Source organism: Schistocerca nitens, chromosome 4 (assembly GCF_023898315.1).
Source record: "Schistocerca nitens isolate TAMUIC-IGC-003100 chromosome 4, iqSchNite1.1, whole genome shotgun sequence".
Classification (NCBI taxonomy): Eukaryota; Metazoa; Arthropoda; class Insecta; order Orthoptera; family Acrididae; genus Schistocerca; species Schistocerca nitens.
The window spans coordinates 385,986,828-385,999,842 of record NC_064617.1 but is presented as its reverse complement, the minus strand read 5'-3'; the positions used below and the strand labels follow the sequence as shown (position 1 = coordinate 385,999,842).

The window sequence follows — 13,015 nt, the reverse complement described above, 5'->3', positions numbered from 1 at the left end:
TTTTCAGACCCATATAGTGTATAAAGTTTTAAATGGTGGGCTGGCAGCAGAAAATTATTTTGATTCCTGGTGTTGTAATTGTGATGTAACTGATTTGCTACACATAAATCATGGTTATTAAGTGCAAAGATAACGAGTTCATACATGTACAGTGAAGGAACACTTGATATAATTAGATTTTTTTATGAGTTGGTGACATGGTTTTCTATACATAGTGCACATTTTTAACGATAGTTTTCTGAAGTTTTAATACAATGTGCTTCATTTGAAGGAAGATCATACTGTGTAGATTTCAAATTTTGTGTGTTATGGATGCAAAACTTACTTCCACAAAAGAAAGAAAGTAATTAATTAAGCATATAATTTTTCAGGAGAAACTGTGGAACAATGGTTAATGTACTTACCTCGTACATTTCGTCTTTTAAGAGTTTGCTCCACACTCTCACCATGTGATCAAAACATCCTGTCACAACAATTGTACTTTTGCTCACATGGAATTGAGCAACATAAACAAATGAAGGATGTGGTAATATCTGCAATTAAATGAATCTCCAATGTAATTTCCAAAATACAATATAATTTTATGTAACAGAGACAAAATACTATCAGGTTTATCAGTCTGTTCAGTTTTTTGAAGACACTGCCTACTGTCTGTGACAAAATAGCACAGTATATGACATAGCATAGCACAGTATGTAACACAGGATTACTACTGAAATATTTAATTTTATTCTTTTTCACAAATGTTTTCTTCTTCTTCTTCTTCTTCTTCTTCTTCTTTTGTACGATCCCTTTCATTATTGTGTAAAACTTGTAAACTAAATACAAGGAATGCATTTGTGATAAATGAAATATTACCGGAATGATTAAAAACAATTTTGTAAAATCTGTACAGTAATATCAAGTTACCGAAACTGTCTGAAGGGTAAAACACAACCTTTGGAGTGTGGACTGTCTTTGGTACTAACACACTATGGTATGGAAGTGGTGTAGTTGTAAGGAAGGACACAAGTGTGAATGGGTCTGGCACAACAAATATGTATGCAGCAATTGCTTGTGTCTGTGACAGGTACAGAAGTTTCTATGGGCCACAGTACAATGGTTACTTATAATTATGATTCAAGAGACCTAAAAGGAAGAGTACTGTTTGACCACAGCTACTATAAGGAATATTGGAACTAGAGACCAAATATTCTGTTTGGCATTGTGGTATATAGTTCCACTAAACTACTACTTAGGATCTGCAGCTTCCAAACTTCTAAAACCGAACCACTTCAGAATTTAGAATGTGTGGAATGATAAAGGCTTGTCAGTGTTTTTATTGAATTGGATGATGTAACTTTTCTGTGATCTTCAATCACTATTTCATTGCCATCAATAACCTAAGTCATTATTAGCAGCAACAGCAGCCAAGTCCTATTACCTTATGTTACAAGTATCACATTATGATGTTAAATTTCATTGGACTGTTACATTTCAGTATTACAATCTGAACTGACTGACACCATGTTATGCAAGTTAAGTAGCAAACCGCATCCCCTCCCAGAAAGTAAAATTAAATATTTTCTTGAATTCCAAAGTCCATATTATTGCTAAATAACAAAAATCATTAACATAAATTTAGTAGCGACATTAACAACTCGATTTTTTTGAAACATAGTTCATGGAAATAACAGTGGTTAAAAAGCATTATTAAAATGTTTAAATGAAAAACATTCTTGACCACATAAAATATTTTTATTTTTATTTTAAAGTTGACTGGTTTCAATCTGTGTGAAATTTTAAAATTGGCTGGCTTTGGCAAGTAAACATTTCAATGAACTGTTGAGACCATTGAATCCAGTGAATCATGGTAATTTTTACTTCTTACGTAACTATATCAACATATATTCTGGGCGTTTGAGTACTTTATGCATTGTTATCTGGGCTATGATATTCCAGCACCACAATGTTGTACTGCTGTCATCTTGTAGTGATTAATGTTTAAATGAAGTAATACTGAGAGTGATTTTTAACTACTTGGAAAAGTCATCTTGCAAAACTCTATATCATTATTACCTTGTAGGATACTGCTGTAATCCAGCTAGTTTTAAATTTCTTAAGCATTACATCAAACAATTTTATCAACTTTGACTTAACTAAATTTATTTTATCTCCACATACAATATGCATTGTTACATGAACTTAAGACTGATTATAGCCCATTCACTTTACAAAAAAGTTGTCCACTCTAAGACTGGTGACCAAATTATCACACTGCATGACTGTAAGTTCACTAAAAATACATATTTCACTTAATGATAGATTCAGTTAACCAGTCTAAAATGATCTTTATAATTACATATCCTTGCACTCAGTGTTTATTAAGACAGCGTATTTAGTTGCCATACTGGTAATTATTTATATATTTTTCCACAAGGTTCAGTCAATCTTCTTCACAATCAATGCCCTTCTGACAAATTAGGTACACATAATCATAGTCGACTATAATATATATAAGATAAAGTGGGAGGGGATGCGGTTTGCTAATTAACTTGCATAACATGGTGTCATTCAGTTCAGATTGTGATACTGAAATGTAACAGTCCAATTAAAACTAATAAAAACGCATAAATTTTAACAATAGACATGTGTGGAAATATGTACTTGTGAAAAAGTTACAAAGGAGATAATTACAAAATCTTAATTACACTAATGTGTAGAAGTCTGTTAATTGGTAGGAACATTTTACATGATATGAATCTCCTGTAATTAGTAAATATAACAAGTGTATTGTTAACATTAGATACATAAGTGTTTATACTTGCTTCAACTTATATAAAGATTAGAATTCACTCATGTATGTAATATATAAGAATCTAGGTAATCAATGAGATGTGTAATTTGTTTATGGATGAGAGTTTTAAATGTTAATTAATGAAATAATAATTTTAAACAATGCCAAGGATTGTTAAGAAAGTATAAATACTAACTGCCGCGTTGGCAGAGGGAGTCAGTACTTTGTGTGATTTTGGACAGAGAGCATGTAGCTACTTGTGCACAATTAATTCATTATTGTAAGTATGTTCCAACTTATTTCAGATTTGTCAAGATGTCTTTATCTTGAAACTGTAATAAATATTAAATGAAACACTATACTTGATTAAATATTGTTTTTACTTTACAGTAAAAACCTACAGTTACTGTTTCAGGACATCTGCTGCGACAGATTACCAGCTAAGATGAGTAAAAATAACCCCTAAAAATGTTATAATTCTTCATAAAATGTGATAGCAGTTATTTCATTTATATTTTCCTAGCGCAAAATAACATATCTTTAGCACACACACAGGATTCTGCCACAGGTGAGTGAATTTTTCTTACTTTTATTCAAAAATCAAAATATAATAAATTAATCTATTTTGTAATTTTGTAGTATCTGAAATAATTATAGTAAAATTCAAAATGTCTTTTACAAATCAGCTGTTGAAGGAATTGTGAATTACACCTATGGGCTTAGATTTAATCCCATCTGTCACAGTCACAAGTTCTTCTTTGGACGTGGTAGTCATAATGTCGAATTCGTAGCCAAGTGTTTAATATGAGAATGCTTAGCAAGTGGCTTGAAGAAATGTATTGAGATGAATGTAATAAAAACTTTAATATGAAGACAGTTTAACCAGTGAAGAAATCATCGGTTCTGTCTTAAACATCCAACTAACTTTCAGTTTTTGAATTTAAGAAAAAACACATGGACGTGAAATTGCAGGATGATAATTGGCTATTGGAATGGATGAAGAAACTCAATGAGTCAAAATTAATTTTAATTCTTGTTCTTTAACACTTGTGTAGAAAGTGTACATAATACTCAATATTATTTACATAGAATGCACACAGGAAATTTAATTTTCTTAGTTAGGCAAGAACAAGTCACATATTATTAGCTATTACACTAATCTCTGCATCTAAGAAGCACACTAGGTGAAATGACTATTATTGATGAATATATGTTTCCATTAAAGTATTCACTAAAAAGATTCAAACTAAAAACCAGAAATAGTTTTCCCTTGTGAAATGCTGAATTACAATGTTGTAACAACATTAGGGCAAATAACATACTAGATATTAAGTTTGCAAAAAGCATGGGGTGAAGAAGACCAAAGCAAAGTGAAACATGATGAAGTATAGCAAATGTAACATAGAATTAATTAAAATACCAAATCACTATATATAACAAATACAAAATCTCTCTGAGCAAAAAGTACATAAATTATAGGAATTATAAATTAACTGGTAATGAATCAAAGACAACAGATATATTTTTTCTTTTTTCTTCTGCAGGATGGATATTCATATTTTACAGGATGAATATTGATATTTTACATCATTAGCCCAGCTCAACACCTGAATGTTTGGTGAGTATAGACTTCATTTTCCCATCACAAGGATAATTAACAGTCCCATTTGGCATGGACCTAATTTAAAAAATGTCAAGGTATTTGGGGTAATGCAAAGACATATAGTTAAAAGGGTTATCTGATTTATAGAGGAACTTCTGATTGTGTAGTGCCCAATGCTAACAGTTGACATATTGGAGGCCTATTATTCACCAGTGTCCAACAGGACTAATGGTCAAAATTAAGGAAGAAACCATCCTGTAACAATACTATCCTCAAGTTGTTATTGCACCTAAACCTTCCTTATAAGACTTCACAATATGCATCTAGGTAGACAAATATGCTGCACACAGAATTCTGCCACCAGCATCAAAATAATGCTGAGGTGACACAATGGAAAAGACCAGTCTGGCATTGTGGCACATGGGGTTATTTCGTGCTACCTCCTGATGCTGCACTTCCTCAGTACCAATGTTAGTAGAGGCATGACCCTGGCATAGTGATTCAGGCAGAATTTGCCATAAACACTTGCCACCCAAACCTAGCAATATCTGTCTTTGACTGCTGTCTATGCCAAGAGCTACTCCATGCCAGTCATCAACGTAACATAGGTCACTCAGCCTCATCTACACTAGCTGCCACCTATGCTGTCTGCTGGTCTAGGGCTGCTCCTAGGCCCGATGCTGCCAGTGCCTGAGCAGCTACATTCCAGCTAGCATCTCTCACAGGCTGTCGTCAACAAGCTTCCAGGAACCTCTGAGGGTTCCCATGAGGTTCACAGTCCACACACAGGCTCACCTCACATCTGACCTACCACCAGTATTTGTTGACATGTGATGTTCATGCCCCTTGTTGCCAGTGGATTTCCTGATGTGGCCATGCACCATGACGTTGCCAATGTGGCAACTTTGCTTGCTGGCATTTGTACATTGCTAACACACTAACACACATAATGCTCAGGTGGGCTTTACCACCCAAGGGCCAATGGAGACAAGCGACACACTGCTTGCAGCTACTGTATGAGTTATTGCTAATTGATCTGGCCTCATTTATGATTCCATGACTGCTGAGAAACTGGTCCCTTGTATCCTGTTCTCTACTCACTGGTCTGGAATAGCATCTGACTGTTGGTCTATCCTGGCACCACAAAATTGAAAATAAGCTACCTTTGTAAAGTGAAAAGCAGTGTGAGTCTTTTCTTACTGGTAGACAAAATGGAGCAAGGACAGAAAGCATTTCAACAAAGCTTAACTATAGCACATGGCTATGAACTAAAATCCCACAAACCACAGTTTTGATATGATGGAGCATGTGTGTAAAACAATATTGTCAACATTTGCTGCATATGTTAACAAATGGCAACAGATGGCAACAAAGTGGTCAGGATTCTGCATCACACGTGAAGTATAGTCCATCCTTCAGCACAGAAAGGAGAGTGATACTAACCCACCAACCTACACTTAATGCAAAGATCATTGGGAAATTTGCTACACCAAAATATCCAGCAAACCAAAGAAGGAAAGTGATTTAATTTCTAACACACTCTCCATAAAGAAATTGAATAATGCTCTCAACAAAATGAAAAATGTGTTGATTCAGATGATATGTTCTGAGTTAACAAGCATTGTGCTCTCATTTAAATATATGGCCAAAGAGTCAACCTACAGGACTTGTGAAACAAACCCTGTTGTTGAGGACTGTGTGCCACAAAGGGCACAGATTCATCGTGAGAAAGGGAAATTCACAGGCGTCTGTTGTCTATTGAGCACTAAGAGACAGACGAGAACCTACATCATACGGAAACGCAGTAGAAGCTGTTTGTGACCGAGAAGACATAGCAGTGTTAAATACTGCAGACCTAAGATCGGCCATACAGGGAAACATTTATTAAAACTATTTAATTCTGTAGTAATGCAGGGAATCAAGCCACAGTAATTTTAATCTGCCATCCTCCATAACTTTTCATGGTGATCTCAATAAAACTTGAATATTGATGATATCTACAATAATTTAGGATTTACTGTTAAAGTGAAATTCACAAGTTTTGTAACAAAGACTTGAATGCTAAAGTCTGAACGCTTTGGTTGGTCTTAATGATTGACATTTCATATTGAAGCACAACATTAAAATGACAAATGTTTTAAATATCAACTCTGTAACTTCATTTATTTAAAAGATATAGAAAATTTAAATTATCAGTATTTTCAGGTAAGCATCAGACCATCATTTCTTCCGCACAAAACACATTGAACAATGACAGCATGACACCTTATTGAATCATTAGGTAATAGAATATTTGTTGTAAAGTTTAGTGCATAATAGTTGCTTTTGTTCTTTATTTATTTATCACAAAGCACATTGGTGCAAGGCTATTGGCCATGACATTCAAAGTTAAGAAGGAAATTGTATTGGTTTTATATAAAAGAATTTAACGTTTATTATGTAATGGATATTATTGTTAATTTATTTAGAACAAGCTTTAATTATTTAAAGCTTTGATTATTTAAATATGTTAAAATGTAAAATAATGTAGAATAAGATGTAGCCAATCAGATGGATGGCTTCAGGAAAGGGAACTGCCTTAGTCAGTTGAGTGAGGATGTTTGGCGAGCAGGGAAATGCATGAAGTATTCTGCCTGGTCTCTGTGTCATTCCAATACAGTTGAAAACATACTTGGAGTCTTGACAGACAAAGTAGTTAAAGGTGGCAAATAGTCTTCTGTGCCAGCCATGCAGTCAAAGAATACCAATGACCAGAATTTTATATCAATAATGGATATATGTATGTATTTAAAAATAGTAAAGGTTTTACCAGAAGGTCTCCTGTAACCAGATACTTATCACCTAATAAGTGTTGAATTTAAAGATGGTTTAAATGTCTTAACTGATTGGAATTTCCAAGTCCTAATTTTCAGTAAAAAATAAGTTATTCTTCAGATAAGAAGAATATTTAACATGTTGGGGGCTCACAGACTACTCCAAGCTGGAGATAACAATGAAGTAACTTAAAAGATAAATGAACTCTTGCACATGGAGACCCTGGTATGAAATGAACTGGAAGACAATTAAGTACTACTGGTACATATGAAAAATTGGTTAGGAAGATTTAATGTCAATAAGGCAGATCAAGGCAAGAGAGTTAAAGTGCTGATACAAGAAGCCACTTTTAACCAGGCAATATGGCAATAATCAAAATGAATGTTCTTGTCTCCAGAAGTAATGATTTTAATAAATCCACCTCTACAAAGACTACATCTGCAGTATTGGGAACACCAACAGTTTATACAGTGATATTTTAAGTTCAAACACAAAGGCATTGATACATAATAACTCTTTGAGCTTGGAGGAGATAAAGAAAGAACTAAGAAAAGAGACAGAAAACTTTTTATTAAAGAACAGGACAGTAACTAATAACTGTGATGACTTCACCACAACACTAACCAAAAAATTAAATCCCAAATTCCCCAAGTTTTCACCTTCATATGATATTAACCCTGTTTAATTTCTAAAGTAACTTAATGGCATGTTACTTCATTTCTGGTCAGATTTTAAAAAGATACAATTTGTGGTAAGTCATTTGATGGGTAATGCTGCACAGCTGGGTATGTTAAAGCTAGAAGAATTCACAACTTACAATGATTTCAAAACAGCATTTCAGTCTAACTATTGGAGTGAGGGAGCTCAAAAGAAATTGAGATTAGAATTTTATGATCAAAACAATACAATAGCAGTTCATGGAACAGGTATAGAAATTTTGAGGAATGGCCTCTTAACAAATCAAAATATCTAGATGATCTCATACGAGAGGAACATTTATTAGAAGTTGTCATTAACCAATTACCATGGCATGTAAGGGACAAATTGTTAGGGAAGGACTAGGAAAAAGTGAACAACTTATTGGAATACCTAGAACAAGTAGACACAGTGGGAAGGCAGTTGGAGAAATGGTACACAGGCAGCAATACCAACAACCAACAGAGTAATGTTAACAAAGAACCTTGCCCCATTAGAGACAGTGCTATGAATGGAAGAAACAGGGTACACAATGCTCACGATTATAATTATTCAGGGAATGGATACAGAAATGATCACAGTAACACATTTAACAATACAAGTATTAGAGAGAGGCAAAACTGATATGATTCCAGGGAGAGGTGCAGTCCTCTGTAGAAGTAAAAAACAAGACACAACAAACAATTTGTTGAATGCATTCCTTCGTCTGCCAGTCACAGAAATTAAGATAACTGGAGTAATACATATGACAATCAAATCAGTACATGCAGAATTGTTTATTGAATTTACATTAACACATACATATTTCAACAAGCAATGTTTGTAGTAGAAGGTTTTAATGTACATACGGTTTTAGGCATAGACTGGTTGTTGGACAACAACATATCATTAAGCTTCCAACAGGAGACAGCCACATTCCCATATGTGCAAAAAGATGACTTGGCTGTAAATCATTTCAAACAAAGCAACACAGACAGTTTAGGACTCACTTTATTGACAGCAGCTACATTATAACAGAATGAGAAGCACCAAATAGGGGCAGACGTGGTACAAGTGAATGAGGCAGACATAACTGATAAGATTACAAGTCAAAGAATCTACATATTAAGGAAAAGGAAGATATGATTTCTTTATTCTGCAGACACACAAAAATATTTTCAACATGCCGAGGTGTTATTAAGACTTTGTTCATAGGCTGAAGATTAAATCACACAATCCATTTTACACCAGACCCTGCTCAACCAGCTTCAATGAAGCTGTTAGTAGAAAAAGAAATTGAAAGAATGGAATATTATAGAAATATCCAACAGCTGTTATAACAAGCCATTAGTTGTTGAAAAAAAAACAGGTGCTAACATATGTATAGTGTTGGTTGCATGAACTGTAAATAGAACTCCTTACCTCATGGCCCATACCCCTGTAATATACCTAGACACAAGACCTGTCCCATACATCCTCCCACCACCACCTACTCCAGTCAGATCACTAACATAACCTATCCCAAGCAGGGCTACCTGTGAAACCGGGCATGTGATCTACAAGCTAAGCTGCAACCTCTGTGCCGCAGTCCATGTAGCATGACAACAAACAAGCTGTCTGTCCACATGAAAGGCCACTGACAAACTGGGAGCAAGAAACAAGTGGACCACACGCTGCCAAACACGATACCCTTCATTTCAATGCCTGCTTCACAGCCTGTGCCATATGGATACTGCCCACCAACACCAGCTTTCTGAACAGCACAGGTTGGAACTTTCCCCGCAATACATCCTAAATTCCCGTAACCATCCTGGCCTCAACCTTCGATAGTCACTGTCCTCACCCATTCAGCCCCTTCCTTGTTCCAATTCCAGCACTACATGGCTGTCAATCCACCACCACACCCAGTCTTTTTATTTTTCTCCTTTTCTGCCACTCCTCCCTCCCCCCACCCCCCACCCCCCACCCCCCACCCCCCACCATAACCTCTCTTTGGCCAACCGTCTAACCTGCAGCACATTGCTGTCTGCCACCTCCCACCACACTATCCCTCACCCTCCACACCCCATCCCTCTCCTTACCCCCACCCAGTCACCATTCCCATCATGCACTGGTGCTGCTGCTTGCAGTGTGGTTTCAGTTGCCTGAGACTGCAGTTGTGTGTGTAAGTTGTGGTGTGTGTGTGTATGTGTGTGTGTGTGTGTGTGTGTGTGTGTGTGTGTGTGTGTGTGTCATCTATTGTTGATGAAGACCTTAATGGCTGAAAGCTTTAATTGTGAGTCTTTTTGTCATGCGTATCTGTGTCTCAGTATATCTGCTATATGGTGAGTAGCAACTTTCCATTCCCTAATATTCCATCCTGGATTTTCCATCGTTTGATGACATAGTTGTAATATCCACAACATGGGATGAACACCCACAAACATTGGATGCATTTTTTGAGAGATTAGGCTTCCAAGGTGGCACCATCAAGTAGTCAAAATCGCAACTGGGTAGAAAAGAGGTGAAATACTGGGGACACATTGTAAACACTATGTGTATTCCGCTGGATGCACACAGATTAGATGTGATCAGCAGGTGCTCAGAATGTACTAATAAAAAAACTACTCAAATCATTTTTAGATATGGTAAGATTCTAAAAAAGAATCACTGTCAATTCAGTGCTTAATGCACCAAGTTTGATGAGGTTATTGACACAATGTGGAGAAGGCATATAATTTGTCATGAAGAATCTTCAAAAATTAAAAAAAATTGGTAGCATGTCAACTATTGGTTCATTAAATTTAGCCATTCCTTTTTATACGGTGGTGGATGCATCAGATTATGGTTTGGGTTGTCACATACTCCAAGAATATGTGACTGATCACAGATTAGATCAAAAACTGATAGTTTTCGTGAGTAGAATGTTCACACAACATGAACAAAATTATAGATATATAGAAAAGGAAACATTATCAGTAGTGTGGGCATTCAAAAATTTAAATATCTACTAGCAGGGTACAAGGCAGTGACACATACTGACAACAGTGCATTGACATTTCCATTAAAGAACAAACTTCAGCTCAGTAGGTTAGCATGATGGGCTCTCCTCCTGCAAGAATTTTGCTTCACTATTAGGTACATAAAGGGGAAAGATGATATAATACCTGATGCACTGTCTTGACTACTTATAGATCTCCAATCAAACGAAAATATAAAGGAAAGGGGCAAACTTGCTGTTTATTTTCTAAAAGTAAATACATATGAAAAAGACATAACATTTTTTTGCAAAAATTTAGAAAGTCAACAATGGAAGGACAGTCACTTTCAGTTACATATTGATGCCTTATGTCAAAGTCATACTGATATATAGAATAATAGGAAATTGTAGAAAGGAATACTGTTTCATAGAAAACACAACTCACATAGATAGTTACTATGCATCCCACAAAATAGCATTAATTTAATAACTTGGTATGTAAACATAGTATATGCTCATTTCAGCCCAAAAGGTATAATTTGCATACAAAGAAATTTTGCTGCTTTAAGAATCTGAATCGCCTAGTTAGAAAACTCCTGAGTGCCTGTGAAATTAAGGTACAAACAGTTGGTGGCCACCCAGCTTTGTATCCCATCAGTCCATGCAATTTCTGGGGCATATCGGCGATGGAGTTTTACGGTCCACTGCCCTGAGGCTGGGCAGGAATGACATATATATTTATAGTGTTGGAATGCTAGGCAAAACTTACAAAATTATGCCCACTAAAGGAGGCAACATCTCATAATGAAACTAAGAGATCATTTCAAAAATGTAGGTAACCCAAAATGTTCGTTTTCAGATAATGGAACACAGTTTCTAGCCAGGCAGTTTAAAGAATTTTTGGCATGGAAAGGCATCTACATCTACATAGATACTCCACAAGCCATGATACAGTGTGTAATGGGGGGTACTTTGTGCCACTACTTGTCATTTCCCCCTGTTCCATTCACAAATAGAGCAAGGGGAAAACGGTTGTCGGTAGGCCTCTGTATGAGCCCCAATTTCTCATATCTTATTTTCATAGGTTTTAGGCACAATGTATGTTGGTGGCAGTAGAATCATTCGACAGTCAGCTTCAAATGCCAGTTCTCTACATTTTCTCAGTCGTGTTTCTGAAAAATAATGTTGACTTCCCTCCAGGAAATCCCATTTGAGTTCTCGAAGCATCTCAGTAACAGTTGCACATGTGATAACAAATCTAGCTGTCCGCCTCTGAATTGCTTTGATGTCTTCCTTCAGTCTGACCTGGTACAAATGCAAACACTAAGCAGTACTCAAGAATAGGTTACAGCAGCATCCTATATGCAGTCGTGTTTACAAGTGAACTAGTCTTTCCTAAAATTCTCCCCATAAACCGAAGTTGACCATCTGCCTTCCCTACCACAGTTTTCACATGCTTGTTCCACCTCGTATTGCTTTGCAATGTTATGCCCAGATATTTAAATGACTTGACTATGTCAAGCAGAACACTAGTAGTACTGTATCAAAACATTAAGAAATGAATCATATATTAAATTCTAAATATCAACTGCTATGTAACACTGCAGAAAGGGTCATCGACTCATACCTGTCAAACAGGAAACAGAAAGTAGTAGTGGATAGTCAAAATGGAGTCCCATTATCTTCAGAATGGGGTACCATCACATGTGGAGTGCCCCAAGGCTCAGTTCTAGGCCCCCTACTTTTTATTATCTTTATAAATCATCTGCCTTTCTGTATGGAATATTGTAGATTCACCATTTTTGTTGATAACACTACACTACTTATTGATAATTCAGTAAATAAACTTGAGGAAACAGCAAATAAGGTTTTAAGTGAAACAGTGAACTGGTTTAAAATTAATGGACTTTCCTTAAATTACACTAAAACAAACTACGTTCAGTTCCACACAACATTCAAAGATGAAGAAATAGTAGCTAAAACAGGTAAGCAGGTGATAACCAGGGTGGATACCTCAAAATACCTAGGCTTGCATACTGACAGGAAACTGAACTGTTCAAACCACAGCCTGGATCTATGCAAAAGACTGAGTTCAGCAACTTACACATTACGCACTGGTTCTTCTTATAGAAGTATGGAAACCATGAAGTCAGCCTATTATGGTTATTTTCACACCTTCCTGGCATAT

At 35.8% G+C, this 13,015-nt stretch overlaps 1 protein-coding gene across 3 annotated transcripts in view; it reads right to left on the bottom strand.

Annotated features, from left to right (window-relative positions):
- Positions 1–13,015, bottom strand: part of LOC126251415 (jouberin-like) — a 299,336-nt gene that overhangs the window by 110,624 nt on the left and 175,697 nt on the right. For all 3 annotated transcript variants that reach the window (XM_049951828.1, XM_049951826.1, XM_049951825.1), the window contains exon 8: positions 405–533. In XM_049951828.1, coding sequence (XP_049807785.1) covers positions 405–533 — 129 coding nt within the window. The remainder of the gene's footprint in view (positions 1–404; positions 534–13,015) is intronic.